The 22,903-nt window shown below is 52.0% G+C and overlaps 1 protein-coding gene across 5 annotated transcripts in view; it reads left to right on the top strand.

Moving 5' to 3' along the window:
• The window catches only part of TNIP1 (TNFAIP3 interacting protein 1), a 49,307-nt gene extending 26,591 nt beyond the window's left edge, over positions 1 to 22,716 (top strand). For 4 of the 5 annotated variants that reach the window (XM_072824458.1, XM_072824461.1, XM_072824456.1 and 1 more), the window contains 13 exons: positions 1,321 to 1,512; positions 4,095 to 4,189; positions 5,770 to 5,890; positions 9,713 to 9,802; positions 11,400 to 11,465; positions 11,625 to 11,756; positions 14,322 to 14,450; positions 16,792 to 16,920; positions 18,015 to 18,140; positions 18,610 to 18,675; positions 19,348 to 19,539; positions 20,365 to 20,455; positions 21,932 to 22,716. In XM_072824458.1, the coding sequence (XP_072680559.1) occupies positions 1,321 to 1,512; positions 4,095 to 4,189; positions 5,770 to 5,890; positions 9,713 to 9,802; positions 11,400 to 11,465; positions 11,625 to 11,756; positions 14,322 to 14,450; positions 16,792 to 16,920; positions 18,015 to 18,140; positions 18,610 to 18,675; positions 19,348 to 19,539; positions 20,365 to 20,455; positions 21,932 to 21,966 (1,464 nt within the window). In that variant the 3' untranslated portion in view covers positions 21,967 to 22,716. The remainder of the gene's footprint in view (positions 1 to 1,320; positions 1,513 to 4,094; positions 4,190 to 5,769; positions 5,891 to 9,712; positions 9,803 to 11,399; positions 11,466 to 11,624; positions 11,757 to 14,321; positions 14,451 to 16,791; positions 16,921 to 18,014; positions 18,141 to 18,609; positions 18,676 to 19,347; positions 19,540 to 20,364; positions 20,456 to 21,931) is intronic. The other variant, XM_072824459.1, reaches the window with a different exon arrangement.
• The last annotated feature ends 187 nt before the right edge of the window (positions 22,717 to 22,903 follow it).

The raw sequence follows: 22,903 nt of genomic DNA on the forward strand, positions 1-22,903 counted from the left end.
TGCTACTGACTCATTGGGCGACTTCAGGCAAGTTCCTTCTGCCCATACTATGGTTTTCCAGCCTGAGCCCTGAGGCTCCCTGTGGCACTGATGTCTGTAACTTCCATAAATATTTAGGCAGCTAGAGGAGCTGAAACATGGACAGGACTGAGAATGTTGAGCGGAGGGGACACTGTGGGAATGAAACCTGAGGAGGCACAGGGCCTGGCACATGGAGGCTCAGGCAGGGGAAGGTGGGTACTCATCCCTGGTAGGGGAGCCAGGCTCGATGTAGTGAGCTATAAGGTGCCAGTGAGGATCCTTGGGCATGGTATTGGCATAACTAAGGCACCATTGTCTTTGGTAAGAATGTTCCAAACAGAGGAGAGGTGGCTAAAGAGAGAGACAGAGACAGAGACAGAGACAGAGACTGATTAATTATTAAGATTGGACTGTTTTGCCCATAGTATGCTTCATTTCTTGTATACTCTACTAAATTGTATACTCTACTAAATCTACTCTTTGATCCCTCTAGAGCAATGGTTTTTGTTTGTGTTGTTTTTTTTTTTTTTTAGCAATGGTTCTTGACCTGTTTTAACTCTTGGCTCCTCTAAGGAGTTGTTGAATGTTTGGACCATTACCCTGAAGATACACATAGAGACATAGAAGTCAGATGCTTCTGGTCTCTGCATGGTCCCTGGTCAAGAGTCCCCGAATCAAAGAAGCAGTGCTGTAGATAAAGTGACACCCCTGTCCTGGGCTTGCAGTTTCCACATGTCAGTTCACCCTCCTGAGAAACCTGTGAGGGGATCCCTGGGTGGCTCAGCAGTTTAGCACCTGCCTTCGGCCCAGGGTGTGATCCTGGTGTCCTGGGATCAAGTCCCGCATCAGGCTCCCTGCATGGAGCCTGCTTCTCCCTCTGCCTGTGTCTCTGCCCCTCTCTCTCTCTCTCTCTCTCTCTCTCTGTCTCTCATGAATAAATGAATAAAATCTTAAAAAAAAAAAAGAAAAAAAGAAAGAAACCTGTGAGGTAGATGGGAGGGAGGGAGGGTGTGTACATTTAGTAGAGGAAGATTCTGAGGCCTAGTGGACGAGTGGTTTACCCACAGACACTTAGTGAGGCCCAGAGTGTGGGAAGGTGGCTCTGCTGCTGGGAAGCCAGCCAATGGCCTGGGAGTCCCAGGTCCTGCCCTGTGAGTCAGCCCCAGACAGGGAACCTATGTAACTGGAGAATTTCCCTGGGTTGAGCTGGGTTCAGAGGGTAAACTGAGTCATGAGGCATGGGGAAGCAGAGGGAGAATGGCTGGTGATGAGTGGTCCGTGTGCCCTCCCTCCCATCAGGAGTTGGGTCCCCTACCTCATGAGGACAGCAACCTGCTGCTGCATCTGCAGCGCCTGGAGACCACGCTGAGCGTGTGTGCCGAAGAGCCGGACCGCAGCCAGCTCTTCATGCACCTGGGCCGCATGGCCCTCGAGTTCAACCGGCTGGCCTCCAAAGTGCACAAGAATGAGCAGCGCACCTCCATCCTGCAGGTGAGGCCGGCTGGGAGGGTGGCCAGGTATGCAGGTGTACTCCCTCTCTGCTTCCTCCAGCTCTTCTTGGGAAGCCAGGGGTACCACAGGCACCTCTGAGGGTGATACTGGGGGCTGACTTATCGTTCAGGGTGGCGAGAAAGGTAAGGAAGTTGTGGGAAGGTATGAGGAAGAGGAAGGAAATTTGGAAAATGTGGGTGGCCAATGCAAATTTCACGGTTGGGGATACCAGCGGGCGTGGACGTGGGCAGGTCGCGGCAACCCTGCCTCTAGTGAGTGCTACGTTGGGATTCAGACCTCAGTTCTAAATCCCATGTTCTAAGCATCATCCTAATCTGCCTCCCAGCCCTCCCTGCATGGTGGGAGTGAAGTCAGATTCCTTTCTAGGCCAGACCAGGCCTTGGGATAGAATGGTTCTAGTAATGACTTTTTCTTTTTTCTTTCATGGGGATCGGTCATCTGTACTGGACAGGGGATCTTAAGCCTCATGGGCCTTGAGTAGGGAAGGACTCCCAGATGTTGAAACTTGGTTCTAGGAGCACCTGAGCACCTGTCACCTTAGTGACAAGGCTTAATTTGAAGTCTCCTTCCTTCCGTGGTACCAGTCACTGATCTGTGGTCTCATTCATGTCAGCAGACATTCAAGACCTTCAGGTTGATGGGGAGTGGGGGTGAGGAGCAGTCTACTGTGTGCGACTTTGGGAGGGGCTGGGTTGACAAGAGCAGGAAGGGCGTCCAGGTGTGAGGAGAGATGTGAGGGGCAGAGGACGCCCATCCCACCGTGGGGGCGGCACACGTTAAGGGGAGTGAGGGGAGTGACTGGAGTCCACTGTGAGGGTCTTGTTGGGGGGCCAGGCTAAGGGAGACATCCTTCTGACATCAGAGAGGTTTCGAGGCATCAAGCCAAGCTCTGGGGAGGTGACTCTGGTACACTGTGTGGCGTGAGATCCCTGTGAGTGTCAGCTTTTTGGCTTTGAAATGGGGATTGATACCAGGCCTCATAAATGAGGGTCCTGCCAACCTCTAGTATTTTTTATATATTGAGCTCCCTTGTGTGTTTCCTTCTTCGCTGTTCTTATAGTTTGTCATCATTTTATCTTGTTAGGTGGTTTACTTACGCTGTGTTTGATCTCTTTCCCTTGCACTCCCCGCTAGAACATAAGGCTCACAAGATGGGGTAGGAACCTTGTCTGTCATATTCACCACCACATCCCAGTGTCCAGCACTTAGCAGTGTTTCATGTGCATTTTTGAGGGAGTGAGTGAATGAATGATCAGATCACTTCCTAGGTAAGCTCTCTGGCCCCTTTGATAGAAGGCGATGACCTTGGTGACATCCCCCAGAGACTCGGAGGAAACAGCCTTCTGGACTGTAAGGTAGACAGCACATGAGATCTCGTCCTGACCTTCACTTAGTGATTGGGAGCAGGACATTCTGTTCCTGCCCAGGGCCACAGCATCCTGGGTATTTGCCTACCCTGTGGGTGGAGGCACATTAATCCAGTTCCTCCTCCTTTATTCATTGATTTGTTTGTTGGTTCACTCAACAAACACTGTGAAAGGCAGATATGGTGCAAGGCCTCTGCTAGACCCAGGAACCAGTCACAGTAGTATTTTGTCCTCTTGGCCACAGATTCCTCATGTCCTACCAGCCTCTATTTCTAGGCTGTCTCCTCCATGCAGCCTTCCCAGGTCTCCCCTGTGTTAGTCGGAAAGAGCTAGGTTTTGCTGTGGAAACAAACAATTCCCTGGCTAACATAGTTTTCCCTCAGATTACATATGGCAGAGGCTTGTTTCTGCTCCTTAATTATTGAGAGGCCCAGGCCAACAGACACTCCAGCATCTCATGCCCCTTGGGATATGAGGCAGCCACAGCCACAGGGGAGAGAGACCAGAGAATTGTGCCCGGGACCAGCCCAGAAGTGAACACGTGTTGCTGCTGCGTACTTTTCAGGAGAGTCTGGGACATGGAAACAAGATAGCGGGTGGAAGGCAGGGAATACCACCGGCTGTGCATGAGCCAGCTTAGCTACAGGCCTTTCCTCCCCTCTCTGCGCCTGCCCGTGGCATGAGGCAGGGCGGGGGCATGCAGAGGGACATGCCAATTCAGGTCTGCCACATGGAGTGTAATCCTAGTGGTGATTCTTAGCAGCTGTGCAACCTCATGCAAATTATTTCACCTGCACCAGCCTGCTCTGAAAACAGAGATGAGTTATGTAGCTCTGGGGAAGCCCTACAGCTCCCATGAGGCAGCGAATGGAAGAGCACCTAGCCGTGGACACAGCATGTACTAGGTGCTCACTAAGTTTTTGTCGAAAGAGTAACTTCATACGGACACGGTGTGTCAACGGTCCTAGGAAGCACCTCCTGCCCTCCCGTCTGTGAGGCCCTGGGCCTGGTCAGCCATCTTCCAGGCCCCCTCACCTCGCAGTGCTTCCAGCAGGAGTCCTCAGGTATCGCCAGGTGACTGGCAGGCCACAGGGTGCTTACACTTTGATGGTCTTATTTGTCCTCCATTATCACTCTGGGTTTGGGATGCACCCCCTCCCTCACCTCGCCCCCATCTGCCTCTCTGCCTTGCAGACCCTGTGTGAGCAGCTTCGGAAGGAGAATGAGGCCTTGAAGGCCAAGCTGGACAAGGGCCTGGAACAGCGGGATCAGGCTGCTGAGAGGCTGCGGTAAGTCCAGGCTCCTCTGGAGCGAGGAGTCAGATGGGCAGGAGAAGAGGGTAGTGCCTGGCACCAGTGGGCTGAGGGCCGAGGGCTCTGAGGCTTTGGATGGCAGGTCTGTTGGTCCTTCTCCTTGGGTACCTTGGTGTTTCCTCTCTGGGCCTTTTAATGCCATTATAGAGTGCCCTGAGAGCTTCAGAAGAAGGGCTGTGCAAACTGTGCTCCTTCCTGGGGAACTTGCCACCCTAGCCTGTCCTCGGAGAGGCCAGCCTGCTGTTGGGACAGGGTGCGGGACGTTGCTGCCATCTGCTGGTCACCATCGAGGCCTGCTCTTTTCCTGCTAACAGTCTGGGTCCCTCATGTGCCTTCTGGCCTCAGGATCACTGAGGGTCAGGGAAGGCGTGACCCGTTCACACTCCCACCGCTCCCTCCTCTGCTGAGATCCTGAGTCTGTGGGTGTGAAGCAGGCCTAGGCATTTTCCCAAGGGCCTCTGTGATTACCACGTAGGTAGACCCCAGATCACACTTGAGAAACACTGCTCTTGACTGTCAGAGTTTCAAGGGCCCTTCGATATTATGCAGGCCAGACTCCTCATTGTGCAGAGGGGAGACTGAGGCCCAGAGAGCGTAATGTCTAACTAGTGAGCCACTGTGCCATTTTGAGTCAGCATGTGCCTCTTTACTTCTGGGTAGCCAAACACTTGGGAGTTTGGGGCCATCATGACTCCATCCACAGGTCTGAGACCCAGGCTAGAGGAAAGACTCGTGACTGGGAGGCAACAGTGCAGGTCTTTGCTGTGTGACCCTTGGGAAAGCCACTTTGCTTCTCCGTTTTTCTATTACTACATAGATACCTAGCTGGCAAATAGAACATAAAGAAATATTTTCCCTATTTCAGTCATGCCTGAACCCACATCAACACTTTTATTATGTCCTATGTCACCTTATTGATTTAAGAATTTGCTTTGATTTTAATCACATTTTTACTTAATGTTATTATAAAAAGAAAACTTGTTCTGGACTTAATGGAAAACAATATTACCTATAATGAATAGAGGATAACTCCATTGATAAATACAATGAAAATGGGTGTTAATAAGTTCTGGCAAAGTGCCGCCGCCCATGGAAGGGTCTGAGCCTGCAGCCTACACTTTACTCTCCCTGCGAGCAGTGAAGACGAGCAAATCCTGGAGGAGAACTCCAGACCTGTTAGCACCAGCCAGGACTGTTTCCATGCTCTACACAGGAGGTTTGAAGCTCATTGGAAAGGGTGTAACTTTCTCCCTGGAGTGCCATCAGGGTCGTGTAATACAGGTTTGGATGCGTCCTAGAGATCTCATGTATGCAGACCTCCCACAGTTGGGGAACCCTGCCTTTGATGATCAGAGACTTCTAGAGAAGCCCACATTGACAGCAAAGTGGCCTAAGGACACCTTCTTTACACCTTTTTTTGTTCCCGCTGAGGGCTGGTTTCAGGATCCTGCTGTATTCTCCAGGGCACAGCTACACTTCACATGAGTAGTAGGTCCTCGGACCCCAGCCTCAATGCAGGGCCAGCAATGTGACCTCTCTGTTTGCTTCTGACCCAGGGAGGAAAACATGGAGCTCAAGAAGTTGTTGATGAGCTGTGGCAAAGACGATGCTTGTGGGCAGCCAGGCTCACCAAAGATAGAAGGCGTAGGCAAGAAGGGGGTGGCCGGACAGCAGCAGGTACGTGCCCAGAAACTCCTTCTCCAGCATCCTCCATCCCTGGTGCCTGGCCTCTGCCCTCACGTCATGTGGCAGTGAGCTCACCGCCTCCTGCTGCTGCAGTCAGCTCCCCTGTTACCAGCTTCTCATCAGATGTCTTCTCCTTAGCTCAGCCTGACAATCTGCCCTTGGAGCTTCCACTCCTCAGCCCTCATTCAACATCTGATTCCCCGGGATACACACACGCAGGTTGCTGGCCATGACCTTGGCTGGTGCCCCTCCACCCCGCCCCCCCAGACCTTCTCCTCTCCAGGCTGAGCAGCTCTGATTCCTTTGGCCACTGCCTGCACAAAGTACTGTTGAGTCCTTCGCACAGTCTGGGCACATTCCCTAAACATGTTCTCTCAGGCCCAGAGAGGAAGTTTGTGAAGGTTTCTGATGGGTGGGTTTCAAAGGTCAGTTTAACATCTTATATTCTTAGCAGAATTAGGGTGTTGGGTTGAGAAAGCCCCTCAGTGGACCCCGGTAAGCTCTGGGGATTACGCCCTGGAGCCTGTGACCTGGAGAAAAGTGGGAGTCAGCTGACACTGCTGTGGCCTGGCACCCCTTCCACGGCCCCTCCTAGCTGTGGCTCACATCCAGTTCCCAGGCACCTGCTGGCCCTCCTCCCTTGCCCAGTCTGTGTCTTTCTCCTTCCTGCAGAGCTGAGTCCCAACTTCTTCCTGACAGATTTTTCCCTTTTAATGGGGTTTAATGACTGCACAGCGGGACTCCACATCTTTAACAAACCCCACACCTATGTAATGGCAGCAATTATCCTAATAACTTAATTCCTTGTTACTACATGGCAATGTAGAATTTCTGTGGGTCTTGCGAACCTGTCATCCTATTTGGATCTCCACTCTACACGTAGGCTAGGTAGGGTCAGGTCCATTACTCCATGACACAGCTGTGGCAGGAGGTGTGGGGAGGTCATGTGACCTCCTGTCATCAAGATCCCTGCATCACCTGCCATCACACGGACAAGCCGAAGCCAGAGCCATAGGTCAGCAAAACGTGCTGATAAATGGTTTTCTGAATTCCAGTCTGTGAAACCCCTCCCTTCCTCCATTTACCCCTCAGGGCAGAGCCTGCCTTGGCTCATCCTCCTGGGGAAGTGACTGATGGAGCCCCTGATCTCCTGTGGGTTCCCTGGCCACCATGGGTGTGGGATTCTGTGGGCAGGCCTCCTCATTTTCCCGGGCCCTCATCTGGCTTGATTCCCTGAAGGCCCAGCTCTTCCTACCAGGCTGCCAGGGAGGAAGGTCCCAGGGGGGCATGTCTTACCGGCGGCGGCAGAGCCAGTGCCCTGGAGCCGCATGTGGGTTGAAGGCTGGCTCCTCCTGCCAGCACTGCCGCCTTGGATGAGTTACCTAAACCAACTGTGGCTTCTGTTTTTCCCTCTATAAAATGGAAACTGTAACACTTGCCTCAAAGGATGGGGGAAGGATTCAGGGATGTGAGTGCCTGTAAAGTAGGTTTGGTGCTGGGCGCACGGTAAACCGTGAACTTTAGCTGTTGCTTTTAATGGCGGTTCTGGTGCCAGCAGCCAGGTGGGCTGACTCTTCTCTTCTTTGTGGAGGTTCAGGGTGTACCCCCCAGGAGCCCCAATCCCCTCTTACTCTTTGCCCTGTAAGGAGGCAGCAGGCTTCTAGAGGCAGGCCTATCCTTTGCCTTTCTTAAAGGCGAGGGTCCCTGGAGGGCTCCCCCAGCCCTGGTTCTGTGGCATGCTGGTAGACTTTAGCCTGCAGGGGCTACTTGAGCCTCACTAGTTCTACCCTCAAGATCACCCCCCTCCTCCAGTCCCACTCCCAGCCCTGGGGGAGTGATGAGGGGACAGGAAGGCAAGGGATAGAGGGAATGTGGGCAGTGACCCCAGGACAAATGCTGACAAGCCCACTTGATGTCATAGGTTAGGGCCTTCAGAGCCCATCTTGTTCGATAGCCTTGTACCAAGGCCCAGAGCTGGCGTGGGTTGTGGCTCCTGCCGGCCTGGCCTCGGACCTAGAGCCAGCACTCCACTGCCGGCCTCCGAAGCTTGTTGTGCCCTTTCGCCTCAATATTTCCTAGTTTTTTTTTTTTTAATGTTTTTTAAACTTTATCTTGAGATCACTTTAGATTTACAAAAGAGTTTCAAAAGTAGTCCAGAGAATTCCCGCATCCCCTTAACAAGTTACATAACTGTGGTTCAATGATCAAAACTGGAAAATAAACAATACTATTAACTAAACTACAGACTTTGTTCAGATTTTGCCAGTTGCTCACTTGGCATCCTCCTCCTGCACCTTCTGTGCGGGCGCCGCCAGTTGGGGACCCCACATTTCCTTAGCGTATGCCAGCCTGTGACCATTCCCAGGCTCGCCCTGTCTTTCACAAGTGTGACGCTTTGAGTTCTACTGGCCAGTGATTCTGTAGCGTGTCCCTCAGTGGGGTTTAACCGATGCTTCCTTGTGATTAGATGAAGGGTGTGCACTTGGGCGAGAGCACCATGGGAGCGACACTGTGAGCTTTATGGTGCGTCACGGCAAGGGCGCCTGACGTCAGCATATCTTATTACTGCCCACAGTGATTGCTTGGCTGAGGGGGTGTGTGTGTTGATTTCTCCATAATAAAGGAACCAATTTTTCCCTTATCGTTAATAAATACTTATTTTTGAGGAAGAACTCTAAATCCGTGCATATGTCCAGTTTCTCCTTACATTTCTCACTAATTTTAGCATCCATGGTGGATCCCACCTGCAACGATCATTACTATAGTAGATTTTGAATTTCCCTCATTCCTTCCATGTTCAGATTTCTTCTGTAAGAGGGAGTCCTCCTGTTTCCCCCCACTTATTTATTTATTCAGCTATTCCTTTCTACCAGTATGCACTCAAGGATATTTATTTTCTTTGGGCTATAATCCAGTATGACCATGAGTTATAATTTTGTTTAAAATGTTCCAGTTTTGGCCATAGGAAGCTCTTTCAAATTGTCTCCCAGCCCATTAGACATGCTTTTCTTCTTTTTTATATTGTTATTATTGAGCACTTTTTAAGATTGATTTATTTATTTTAGAAGGGGCGGGGGCAGAGGGAGAGAATCTCAAGCAAGAGAGTCACAACCCTAATATTTGACCTGAGCTGAAACCAAGAGTCAGATGCCTAACTGACTGAGCCGCCCAAGTGCCCCAGCACTTTCTCATTTTTTGGCACAAGATACTCCAAACTCTCCTTGTTTTCCCTTGTCCCTGGAATCAATCACTTCTCTAAGGAACCCTATTTCTTTTTTTGGAGAATAGCATTTAGAAACCAAGATCTGGACACTAGGTGTGCTCACTGCTACTGGAGTATCACTGCTCTAGGCTCTCTCAGAGGACAGAGCTAAGAGACACACGTATATGTACTAACTACACATACACATCTTTATGCCATATCTTTCTAAAATGCTTTTTAAGTAAACATTTAATAAAATGTTAAAAAAAAAAAAAACCTCTTATCACTCTTGCCTTCTAAGGTCAGGATTTTTGGTTGATGCTGCAGGTTTGGGAAGGTGGTGGTGCCTTAGAGAAAGAGTCTGAGCAGGGGAAGAAGTGGCCATGGGAAGGAGAGCGGTGGGCAGAAGGGCAGGGGTGGAGGAATAATGACTGGATAGACTTTCCAAAGCAGGCTTAGTCATGGCTGGGATGTGTAGTAGTGTCCTGGCTGGTGGATAGATTAGAGAAGTGGGAGACTGGGGGCTCGGTAAAGGCCTTCAGGGAGCACTGAGTGGATGATAGAACTGTTTTTTGAGGCTTTGCTGAGGGCCCTTCTGTGGTTCTCCCCAGGCTTGTGTGACAGCAGCTAAGATCCCAGAGGTGGGGGCCTTGGGTGCAGCTGAGAAGAAGGTGAAGATGCTGGAGCAGCAGCGCACCGAGGTAGGCAGCTAGAGGGAGTGGTGGTGGTGAGGGAAGACCCACCTTCCCTCCTGGGCTTGGCAGGACAAAGGCCTTCCCTGGTCCCCTGTCTCATCCCAGGTCACCATGATGAGTTACCATGGTGACCACGGAGCCATCTGCTCCTTGAGGAAACCTGCCTTGTTCTGGGCTCTTGTTTCTTTTGGGGGGGGGGCGCTCTTGTTTCTTAATCAGTTCTCCTGCCTACGAGGGTCACTCTGAAGATGGGGCATTTGGGGTATAGCCTAAAATTGTTGGTGAGGGGATAATTTTGGAAGGTACACTCTGGGTGGTGGAAGGAGGTTGTGATAAGGTAGGCAAGTAGCAGCATCTAGGATGGGGAGCCTGGGGCTCCTCTGTCACCATGCACCTGGGTCGAGGAGGGACTGTCACAAACGGAGAGGATCCGACACCTTCTTGTAGCACTGCATTTCACCAGCTGGAAGTCTCTAGAATTGAGGTTATGCCCCTGTGCCTCCTCTATCTCCCACGCCAGGCCAGAATTTCCAGACTGGAGGTGGAAGCCCGACTCCTGTTCTCTTCACTGCTCCCCTCCGTATAGCTCAGCTGCTCCTCCAGACTCCTGGGCCTTACTACCATCCCTGGGCCTCCAGCATATTTGCAAGTTAGGCCTCCCTCCTTCAGTCTTTTGTTTACATGTCTATCAATTTTAGTTTTCTCTTTTTTTGTATTGCTATAAAGTGTTTGCTTTGGTGACAAAAGCAACATAATGCTCGTTAGAAAAAATATCGAGAATCTCACCACTTAGAGTTGACCACAAGTTGGCAACAATTCTGTTTTATTGTGAACTTACTAACATAGAACCTGTTTTTTAAAATAGGCAGAAAAAAATATATCCTTGATACTGCATTATTACAGGTTACTGTTTTTCTTTTCTCCTTCAAAATTAGCTATCTTTGAGGGTATTTATGTATAAAACATCTACTCTATTTCTTCGCTTCTGAGTTAGTCTTTATCATATGGTAACGCGTCTGAAATGGCGATGCCTTTTCCCCATTGTTTTATGTATTTAATGGTGTAGATTGTTTTTCTTCCCTGAGAAATTGTTGTGTCATGCATGGCAGATAATTAGGGTCATCTCAGTAATAACGCGGCCATGTATCAGGGGCCTGATTTTCTTAATAAGTGCATCGGTGCCTCATTTCCAGTTTCTGCTGTAATTTTCGTAACCGACCTCCTACGTGCAGGTCGTCTCCTGGATTTGGCTGTGATACCAACACTGCTGGGAGGGCCAGCCTTGAACAGGCGCACTCGCACACTTGTGCAAAGTGCTTCAGAGACAGACACTGAGTTAAGGAAAATGAGAATGTGAAGCTTTCATACCTAACTGCAACTCGCGTGTGTGTTGTGTAATGGCACACACGCCTTTAGCATTAGGCTTGGATAGGATATAGCAGCTGGTGAAAGTTCCTGCTTGGAGAACCCCGAGATTTCAAGAAGGGGTTCTGAGGCAGTGTCCATAGGCCACCGTTCCCCCCCACACACCATGTGTACCCTGGGAAGCTGGTCTTTGTGCCTTACCTGCTTAGCCCCTGCTCACCCCCATCTCTCCCTGCAGCTGCTCGAGGTGAACAAGCAATGGGACCAGCACTTCCGGTCCATGAAGCAGCAGTACGAGCAGAAGGTACTGTAGGGCTGCGGGAGCTCAAGGCTGAACCCCAAATTCCCGGCTGTGCAATCCGGGCCGCCTTGGTCTCCGGCCTGCGGCTTCCCTCCCAGGAGCTTTGAACTGTGGAGGCGCGCCCCTGCCCTCACACACCCCCCTCTCTGCCCTTGAACCCAGATCACCGAGCTGCGCCAGAAGCTGGCGGACCTGCAGAAGCAGGTGACCGACCTGGAGGCTGAGCGGGAGCAGAAGCAGCGTGACTTTGACCGGAAGCTCCTCCTGGCCAAGTCCAAGATTGAAATGGAGGAGGCAAGTGGACGGCTGGTGCCTGCGGGCCCAGCTTGGGGGCCTCTGTCCCCGCCCCATTAGCCGAGGGCTCAGTGCAGGAAATAGGCTGCAGGCCCAGGTCGGAGGGCTCCTGCGCTGGCTGTAGGGCAGAGGGCTGTGTGGCCCTAGGCAAAAGCACTTCCTTCCTTCTGTTTCCCATCTAAAAATAGAGACTGGATTAGCTGTTGCTTTATTTTATTTTATTTTATTTTATTTTATTTTATTTTATTTTATTTTATTTTATTTTTTAAATTTAATTTTATTTTTTTATATTTTTTAAGACAGAGGGAGAGCACAAGCAGGTAGAGGGGCAGAGGGAGAGGCAACTCCTGACCGAGCAGGGAGCCCGATGCAGAATCGATCCTAGGACCCCGGGATCACGACCTGAGCCGAAGGCAGACGCTCAACCACTGAGCCACCCAGGCTCCCCTAGCTCTTGCTTTCTGTGTTTTCTTGTTTACGTGTAGAAGAGCTTTTTGTTTAATTAAAATGTTCTGGACAGGGGCACCTGGGTGGCTCAGCAGTTGAGTGTTTGCCTTTGGCCCAGGTCATGATCCCGGGTCCTGGGATCGAGTCCCACATCAGGCGCCCTGCTGGGAGCCTGCTTCTCTCTCTGCCTATGTCTCTGCCTCTCTCTCTCTCTCTGTGTCTCTCATGAATAAATAAATAAACTTTTTAGAAAATAATAAAATGTTCGAGACAAGGAAACCATCCAGGAGAGCACAGAATATAAAAGAGACACACGTAGGCTGCTCTGGTGCTTGATGGGAGTGGGCTGCTACTGGACATTTAGAGTAGTGATGGCTATTTGGGAGGGACTCAAATATTACATGGAGCCTCCCTTCTCCACCAGCCTAGCCACCGTGCAACAGAGCGTGCACTTGGTTCCGTGCTGGGCACAGAGACTCAGCAGGGAACAGACCAGCCCTGCCCTTGGCTGGGAAGAAACACGAAATAACTCATTACAGAAGCAAATATATAGAAGTATGTACCAGTATCACAGGAGAAGTTACAGGGAGCAAGGAGAGGGCATAAAGGGGAACCAGGTTCAGTCTGAAGGGGAATGGGAGCCAGTCCTCTGAAGAAATAGCATCTGATCCATCACTGACAGCAGCCTTCCAGTATCCAGGGACAGCTTAAAGAGGAAAGGCCACTGACCCTCAGGCTCTTGGAAGATTGTATTTATGTCCTAGTGTCTTCCCCTTCATGGGAACTGGGCACAGGCTGCTTTTGCCTAGCTTGAAAATGGACATTTTCAACACAGATTGCATTTCCAAGTTCCCTCTGTCAGCATGTGACACCCAGGGGCTTTATCTGAGGGATCAGCCTGCCCAGTGATCGTGCCTTGCCCTGAAGATGTGTGTAAGGACACTGCCTGGCTTTTCTCCAAGTGTGGTCACATCTGTGACTGTCACCAGACCCCTGGCTCTTTGGTCCTTTCCCCTAGCTGACATTGGTAGGTGAGATAAGTCCCTGAGATGGGGACAGTCCTCCCTATTAGCTGGGGAGAGGTGGGATGTCACAAGATGAAGTGTGGCCCCATAAGGACACATGGTAATAGAGGCCATGCTGATGCTGGAGCCACTTACATGGGCATCCAGAACACCTCCCACAAGGTCTGCCCAAGGCTGCGCTCCCCAGTTTATGGCTGACTTCCCTGATTTGAAATATTTCCTTTGACTTGCGAGGGGAGAAGGAGCACCAGAATTAGGAGACCTGGGTTCTAGCCCAGCTCACTGTGTGACCTTAGGTAAGTCACCTTCCCTCTCTGTACATTCATTTTCCATCACATAAAGGGATCAGGATTTGATGCTCTCTAAAGGCCAGTCCAGCTGTGGCCCTCTGCAGTGAAGGAGCCCTGTGTGTTCCATAGTAGGCATGGGAGCAGGGCTCCTACCTTGAAGTCTTCCCTGGTTTCTTCTCAGCTGGGGTGCTCTTTCTTTTGCCTCGCAGTGCTTTGTTTCTCTGTGGAGGGATACTCTCTACTTCGTTTGCTGCATTTATTTCTTTAGTGTCTTCTCTCCTAGGTTTAGAGACTGTAAGACCTAAAAGGTCCTTTAGATATTCTCAGTGGTTTACCAATTCTGTGCATCACAGAAGATCCCTGTGCAAATCTTAGGGAAACTATGACTCCTCTCCTTAAAAAATTGCACAGATTTTGCATCCCATTGTGGGGCTCGCAGACCTCCTGATGCCCATCTGTGACACATGTTAAGAACCCCCTACCCATGGCAGATAGGTGAGCATTGACCAGGGGGTACTGTGACCATGGCTGAGGTCTCAGCTCGTTGGCAAAGGAGCTGGTGTCAGAGCCCAGAGTCTTTCAGTGAACCGAGCTGCCTTTTCCATGAGGACAGGACATTGTGGGCATGTGGCTCTAATGCCAGGTGCCTTATGCGGTGTCTTCACATGAGCATTGGGAACTGCTGAGGGAGAGGCAGAGAGGAAGCATGGCTGACTGGGGTGGGGGGGAGGGGGGAAACAGTGCAGGGAGCTCAGGCCTGCTGCAGGGGCTCCCTGCCTAACCAACCCCTGCATCCCCTGCAGACCGACAAGGAACAGCTGACAGCAGAGGCCAAGGAACTGCGCCAGAAGGTCAAGTACCTGCAGGATCAGCTGAGCCCACTCACCCGGCAGCGGGAGTACCAGGAAAAGGAGATCCAGAGGCTCAACAAGGTGGGTGCCTTGGCCCCAGTCGCTGGAACAGGCAGGACTTCACTAGCCTAGCTGCAGCACCCTTCTGTCACCAGTGTCCCGACCCTCAACTCAGGAGAGGGGGCATTACTGGATCAGGGAGCAGGTCAGGGAGCAGGTGCTGAGAGCCTCCATGCAGGCTCGCGGTTCCCCCTGCCTCTGCCTTTCCCTCCCCAAGTGCTCAAGTGCCTGTGGCCAGCCCTGGGGTACACTTGTGCTTGTTCCAGCCTTTGGCCACAGGCTGTGCTGTCTCCTCACAGGGTGCCACCCCCCTCATCATTCAGGTTCAGTGTAATACCTCTTCCTGAGCAAGGCAGGCCTCCCTGGAGTCTCATTGAGGTCCCCCTGTTCCATGCTCCTAAGGCACCAGAACCTTCTTTCATTCCCCTTCTTGTGTCTTCCTGTGATTGGCTGTTTGATGATCTGTCTTCCCCTCTGGCAGGTGCAGGGGGGGAGGGAGTGCTCCTCTTTACCAGTGTATGTGCCCCCTGCACCCCACACAGTGCCTGGCACAAAGCACATGCTCGGCAAACACTTGCTGGAGGGAGTGGGTAAGCAGAGGCCTGAGGGTTCCTGCCCTTGAGAATTGGGACCCAGGGAGATAGGGGTATCCAGTGGAGGCTGGATTTTAAGGCAGAAGCCTGCCACTTGGACCCAAGGCCAATGGGTAGGAGTAAGGCCAGCTCTGGGGGCTGGTTCTGGTCCCAGCTTAGCCACTCCAGCCTCTCTGAGCCTCAGGTTTGCTATCTGAACTCCTTCCAGGAGTTGGACTCCTTCCAGCCCTGCCACGCTCCAGCATGGGGTTAAGAGCGAGAACAGACAAGAAGAGGCTCTGAAAGGAGCCAAAAGCCTGGAGAAGTTGTCTGTGGTTCATCTTTGCCTCTTTTTCCATCTGTCTGCCTCCCCTCAGCCCCCCAACCTCCTGACCTTGCTCATGGCAGGCTGTGGCATGAGTTTGGCATATTCCCTGGGCCCCAGCCCTTCTAGGGTAACCGTTTCTATTTGGTTTTGGGGTTTGATAATCATTGATTTTGCCAATTCTGGGGATCCTTGGGACCTGTTCTCAGAGAAAAGACTGACCTGTGCTGAGCTAGGGGACTGAGGGGCCCTAAATCCAGGCATAGAATTGTACATGATGCTGGATCCTAGAGAAGTGACTCAGGCAGGATCACTGCCCTCCCGCTTTCCCTGGCATAGCCAGGGACAGAGACACACGTGTGGGCGCCTCATAACAAGGCAAGTGACCTGCTTTGCTTGTGACCTCAGGCAAGTCTCCCTGTTCCTGGACTTCAGTCTTCTTATCTAAAAAATCGGCAGATAGAATAGGAGGATAGAGCGGGGCCACAGCTTCCCCTTGCAGCATCCTGGGGTTACTCTTGGCTCAGCAGAGTTTCCTTGGGTTTCTGAGAAAGTCAAGGAGACTAAGTAGGGGCCCAAGTCCAAGTTGGGGGAGGTTTTCTCTATCCCCCCACCATCCAGGGAGGCACTACGGCCGCTGCTTGCTAATACATGGCAAGCAGAAGCCCTGCCATCCCGGGGGCTAAAGTCCAGGTGGTAATGAGGGTGGCCAGTCTTGAGCGGTGTTCCAGAGTTCTCAGGTAACATGTTAACTGAGCTGGAGGAGAAAACCGGTTAATAGAGACCTTCTGAGAAGCTGCGAGCCCATGGCTTACCTAAAGGAAAGTATTTTGTGAACATGGTAGGGTAGAGGTGCTTTTCTTTTCTTTTTCAAAATGTTATTTGGTGATGTTTCAGCCCATTTTCAGGCTTAGAAAGGCAAAATATTATATAAGTCAAAATTAAATTCCACTGTAATCTAACTACCGGAGAGTTGGGGATGGAAAGGTTGGCTTGGTAGCCATGGATTTGGAAAAGCCAAAGAATCTGAGGGCAAGGTGGTTGTCGAGGCCATGGAAGCTTCCCCAAAGGGCTTTAATACTCTCTCTAGATCTAGGTGCTAGAAGTTGAGCTGCACTTGCTCAGGGAAGGGGAGATTGTCCCTTCTATGTGAAGACCCCCGGTTAGCCTGCTTATAAGCCGTGTCACTTTGGGCAAATCACGGTTTTCTGAACCTCACTTTTCATATCTGTCAGATGAGGGTGATGATCATAGTCTTTTCTTCATAGGACAGTGGAGAGGATCCAATGCGGTGATGCGCGTATAGTGTAAATAAATAGGGTAGCATTTCCTTAATAGTACTGGTGGTATCAGTTATTATTGTCACTAATGTGGGGTGGGGGGGTCACTGAAGATGACCTCTCTAACGGGGCCGGCCTTCCAGGGGTTCTCCTGATGGGCCTGTCTCCTTTCTTCCCAATCTCAGGCCCTGGAGGAAGCACTGAGCATCCAGGCCTCCCCCTCCTCTCCACCAGCATTTGGGGGCCCAGAAGGAGCTAGTGGCCTCCTAAGGAAACAGGAGCTGGTCACACAGAACGAATTGCTGAAACAGCAGGTGAGCCCCAGAGGAGGAGGTCAGGTAGGAGGTACTGAGTGGGGGAGCTGGAGCATTCCTGAGGGCCCAGGATGGGCTTGGAATCACATGGAAGATCTAATTAGGAAACCACATTCTGGCTGTCAGCCAGGTTCCCTGCCCGGTTGTAGGTTTATCCTTCCCAGCACTGCATCCCTAAGTCATTCCTCCGCCACCTTTTTGGTTTAACCATCTCTGTACCCCAGCTGCGCTATTAGTTACCTAGTATTTTCAAAATAAATTTTAAATAAATTACTTTCAACAGATGTATTTAAAAAGGAACTTTATATCACTACTTGAAATGGAAAACACTGTTAATTCTTTGCCACAAAATAGAAAATAACTGTAAGCAATAAATACAGTGAAAGAAAAACAGGATGATTAAACTCTAGTTGGAAACTCTTGCCTGTTGAAGACGCTGACCTTGAGTCCTCTTTGAGGGAAGGGAAGGGAAATTAGTAAGTACTGGAAGGATGTTAAAGACATGCTAGCACAAATGGGGACTTTGTCCTCAAGGGGCACAGAAGGATTGGAAGGGAATTGGAAAGGCGAGGGCTCTCCCGTCTGTTCCTATTGGATGCGATGCTTTGGAGCCCCCTAAAGCATCTCTAACCTGGCCGGTGTCTCACTGGTCTGCAGCAGGATGTGAACTGCAGGCACAGAGGCAGGGAGCCATCCCAGCACCTTCCATGCGAGGGTGCCCCCGAAGCCTTGGGAGAGTTCTGAGGTCCTCTGCCCTGGGAGCTGGGCGACCACCTTCAGTCCTGCTCTGGGCCTGGCCTCACCTCTCATGGGGGCCTTAGCAGAATGAAAGGATTGTACTGGTTAGCGGCTTGTGATGCCCCCACGCTTTGTTTTTAAGTCATGGATACCTTGTTTAAATAAAGCCCTATGTTGAAGCTCAGAATATAAAATACTGAACTACTCTGTTTGAAGGTGGGGGTAGGGAGCCAGAGGTGCACCTGCTCCCCTCCCCCACCCCCTCTTCACAGTGATGTGAAGATGGGGTGAAACCAGCAGGAGGCCAGAGCAGTCTGAGCCCCTCCTCCCTCACCCCCACCCCTGTTCCCTTCCAGGTGAAGATCTTTGAGGAGGACTTCCAGAGGGAGCGCAGTGATCGAGAACGCATGAATGAGGAGAAGGAGGAGCTGAAGAAGCAGGTGGAGAAGCTGCAGGCCCAGGTCACCCTGTCCAATGCCCAGGTGAGAACAGCTGGACCAAAGAAGGGGCACCCCTTTGGCCTGTCCTCATGGGGCAGGGGGTGTGGATTGGAGGGTCCCTGATGCAACCAGAAGTCAGGACGCTCACTGGTTCTTCCAGTCCTGCCAGCAAACTTCTGAGTCCCCATCCTTCTCGGACCTCCAGTCAGAGCCACCACCCTCACAGAATGGAACTAAAGCATGTTAACAGGGACGCACAGCAACAGGGCTCGTGTGAACCCTCCTGACTTGGGTTCAGACCACCCATGGTGAGCAGGCCTCACCTGCAGCAGCCAGCCTGGGCTGTGCTCTGCCCCACGGGGCCTTCCCGCCCCCTCAAGACCCTTCCTTGGGGCTGCGCCAGGCAGGCAGCTGGGAGTGGTAGCCCTGTGCACTTGCTTTCGCCCTGGGTCCAGGCCTGGCCAAGGAGCACCTGTGCCAACAGTCTTCTCCCCCTCCCTCCTCCTCTCAGCTAAAAGCATTCAAAGATGAGGAGAAGACAAAAGAAGCCCTCAAACAGCAGAAGAGGAAAGCCAAGGTGAGGAGGCTTGATGGAGGAAGCAGCACTTACCTCATTCTACCTTATTCAGGGCTGGAGGGGAGAGTCAGTGTCTGCTCAGGTATCCAACTAATTAATGAAGGAACGCAGGTAGAGCATTTCAAATAGTACTTGGTACAGAGCAAGCGCTCATGACACATTAGCTGTCATTGTTGATATTTTGTGCCCCGGTCCCAGCCGTCTGTGCCCCTGTCCCAGCCATCTGTGCCCCCGTTCCAACTATCTGTGTCCCTGTCCCAGCCATCTGTGTCCCTGTACCAGCCATCTGTGTCCCTGTACCAGCCATCTGTGTCCCATGTACCAGCCACCTGTGCCCCTGTACCAGCCACCTGTGCCCCTGTACCAGCCATCTGTGTCCCTGCACCAGCCATCTGTGTCCCATGTATCAGCCATCTGTATCCATGTACCAGCCATCTGTGCCCCTGTACCAGCCATCTGTGCCCTTCTACCAGCCATCTGTATCCATGTACCAGCCATCTGTGTCCCTGTATGAGCCATCTGTGTCCCATGTACCAGCCATTGGTGCCCATGTACCAGCCTTCAGAGAACTAAGATTCCAAATGGAGAAAGAGATAAGACAGGTGTCTTGTCACCGGGGGTGGCCTGTGCAGCCTGTCACAGGCTAGAGCCAGACATCAGCATCTCTTACAGGCTTCGGCGGAGCGCTACCACGTGGAACCCCACCCAGAGCACCTCTGCGGGGCCTACCCCTATGCCTATGCTCCCATGCCACCTATGGTGCCACACCACGGCTTTGAGGACTGGTCCCAGATCCGCTACCCCCCACCCCCCATGGCCATGGAGCACACACCCCCACTTCCAAACTCACGCCTCTTCCATCTGGTGAGTCTGTGCCCCTCCTTCGCTCCAGGACACCCAGAGACCAGCCCACACACCTTCTAGAGGGCAAGGTCAAGTGAAGGGGTCTGAGACTGCATCCTGGCTCGTTGCGGAACAGCACTGAGGTGTGCAGGCACCTGTCCAGAGCCCAGCAGGACTCTCCATCCCAAAACTCTTCAGGGTCTCTGGGGCAGGACAGAAAAGGCTCAGAGGGCAGAGCAGAAAGGTGGGCTCCCTTTGGGTGCCCACTAAGCAGGCCAGTGGGTCAGAGTTTGCTTTGACTTTTTCTTAGAACATGCACGTGTAACCAGGTATCGGGCCCTCAGCATGCGTTCTCTCCTAAGTTGTCCTTCTGTCTTCCCCTTCCCTTCTCTTCTCCTGTCCCTTTTTCCTCTTATTTGCTTATTATTCTTTCTCCAAAGAGCTGCCATCACCTGTCCCATCCTCTCCACCTTCTGCCAGGGTCCTGTTTCGGCATCCCCACTCCCACCTGGACAGGGACATGCCTCCTGCCTGGCCTCTCTTCTAGCTTCTCCCACTAGTCCTTACACACATCTTCTTGGGGATTTACATTGGAGTAGAGTGTGTGGCTTCAGACATTGGCTCTGGGGTTACAGAGACCTAGAACCGAAGCTTGGCCACTTCCTTAGCTAGAGGACCTTCAGCCTCAGTTTCCTTACCTGTAAAACAGGGATGGCAACCTGGGTTGTAGTAAGGATTCATTTGTACTGGATTAACACACATTCAGTGCTGTGCTGGCATGGCAGCTGCTACTCTAATTTTTTAGTGTAGTTGGTTGTTGACTACTAAGCACCAGTTTTGTTGCAGCCAGAATACACCTGGCGGCCGCCCTGTGGAGGGATGCGCAATCAGAGCTCCCAAGTGATGGACTCGCCCACAGCCAGGCCTGTGGAACCAGGTGAGTGTGGTCTAGTCCTGGTCTATCTCACTGGGGGAGATAACTTTTGTCCTACTGGGAATGCTCCAGTTTGGGGATGATGTGACTACCATCTGGTCTTGGTGGAAGAGAGGCTTCATGTTCCAAAATAGTGTTGAGAGGATGAGGAGGTGACTGCAGAGTGAGGGGATTGAAGTCATTCATGCATTAATCTGAGTGTGGTGTTTGAATGCCAGGCTCTGTGCTGGGTGCTAGGGAAGCCACATGGTAGAAACAGGTAACCGTTCCTGCCCTGAAAGAGCAGGGGACAAAGAAATGACAAAAAAACACACCAAAAAAACCTGACACAAATGGGCTTCAGTTGCACTCAGGTGCCCTGAAGGAAGGAGAGCAGCTAACAACGGAGCCCAACCTGGACTGGAGGCGATGATGTTGGAGTTGAGACCCTCAGAGTGTGGCATTAGCCGGGTGAAGAGGTGACAGTGGAGGATGTTTTTGTAGAGAAATGAAAAATACAAAGGCCCTGGTGGGAGGGAGGGAAGACAGAAGGCCAGAGAAGACTGGAGGAGCCAAGGACAAGGTGGGGAAGGAGAAACGGGCGAGGCAAGGTCAGGGAGGTAGGTGAGTGCAGGCTGTCAGGGACTTGTGGACGGATGGCAGGGGACTGGCCTTTTCCTAAAGATGATGTGGAATCCTTGCACATATTGACAGCAGAGTGGCATGACAGATCAGATGTGCATTTGGAAAAGCCCCGTCAGGTCACGCATGGTGTTGACCATCAACAGCTGGGGACTAGAGGTCTAGACGTTCACTGAAGTCATAGGAGGACTTCAGGTCCCTAATGATGACCCTGCTTTCTGCAAGGCTCTGTGGGGCGGAAAGCACTGCCTTGCTGGTGTGTGGGGACATCAGGGAAGCTGAGTCCCCTCAGCACAAAGAGGGTTCTCTGAGGGTTGTGGCTTTGCAGAGATAGAGCCAGCTCTGCCAGGAGGTTAGAGGGCCCTCACAGGGTGAGGGGTGTGCGAGCAGAGGCTGCAGGGTAACGTGGAGGCAGCGTGGTTGGGAGGAGGCCTTGGGCTTATTGGCCATTTTCTCCTGGCTCCCGGCAGAGCCCTGGAGGTTGTGTGGGGCCCTTCAGACGCCGCTGTAATGAGGGGTGAGTGGGCAGGGCTGTCCCCTCCCCCTGAACTGCTCCCCCTCTGGGACCTGGAGCCAGACGGGCTCAGCTCAAATACCTCTTAGATCTGGCACTTGAGGCTAATTCTTAAAAATCTCTCTGTGCTCTTATTCCCTCTCCCATAAAGGGATACTAATATGCCTGCCTTGTAGGGCCAAGCGAGGATTGAATGACAAACATCCCTAAGGTCCTAGCCTAGGGCCTGGTGCTTGGCAGCACTTAACTCTCTGATTTCCGTTGTTACTTGCTGGTTTCCGTAGGCCTTTGAAGTCTACTGTACTCCATCATCTTTAAAGTCCTCAATATTTTTCTTTCTTTAGAGTCTACGAAAAATGACCGTGAGGGGCCTCAGTGAGACCAGATTACGTCACTTGGCTCCACCTTAGTCATGTAGAGCCACCTGATCCCAGATTACGGAAATCCAGAGGCCGTGTTCTCTGTGTAGCCAGAGCCTCGGCTGGATGGGAAGCCAACGGGCCACTGGGCTGTGCCCCAGCCCAACCTGAACTGTTTACACACTGGAGAGGCTCCACCCAGAAGGCTTCCATTTGGGCCCCTCCTTTGGTGTGACCAGGAGAAACTCACTACCTTGCGACCAAGTGGAGAGAAGCCTGCCTCACCCGACCTTGACCTGCCATGTTTGTGGAATCACAAGGACATCAGTCTCAAGAGTAGGGTAGCAGATGAGACCCCTTCCTTTCAAAACTTCCCTGGAAATGGTTCCAGCCCCTCTGAGGAACACGTTCAACTCATGTGTGTGTTTAATTTTTGCTTCAAGCTCTGTAGTAGCAGGACCTGCCCCATGGCCAACCCTTCCCCTCTGAGGAGCTGTGGGAAGAGCGGGTTTGCTCCCAGAAGCAGAGGAGAACGACAGGGTGTTCTGTTGCAAGGCCCTCTGCTTCCACCCACGGCAGCCTTGCCAGCGCTATGGCAGCCTGGGATAGAGGCCGTGCTGGCCGCGTGGTCTGAGGGACCCACCGTGAAGCCACCAGACCCTCGGCCCCACAGCTGGAGGCCTGTGTGCCAGAGGCCCAGAATAAGGTGGCTGGCTATGCCTGGGCGGCTGTTTGCACGAACCTTGGACATAAATCCAAGTTGAAGATCAGTATTCTGTGACTTGTGTTCTTTTATGCCCTGGCTAATGGCGCCCTCCCAGGGAGTGTGCTGCTTTCCTTGTCCCTCTGTGCCCTGTCCCCACTAGTCCACCGAGAGCATCGCCAGGACTCGTGGCCGATATCCCCTGGGCCCTGCTCCAAGCCTTCCCGTGGTTGGGGCACCCAGGGGCAGTGGAA

The sequence above is a fragment of the Canis lupus genome, chromosome 4 (assembly GCF_048164855.1).
Source record: "Canis lupus baileyi chromosome 4, mCanLup2.hap1, whole genome shotgun sequence".
NCBI lineage: Eukaryota > Metazoa > Chordata > Mammalia > Carnivora > Canidae > Canis > Canis lupus.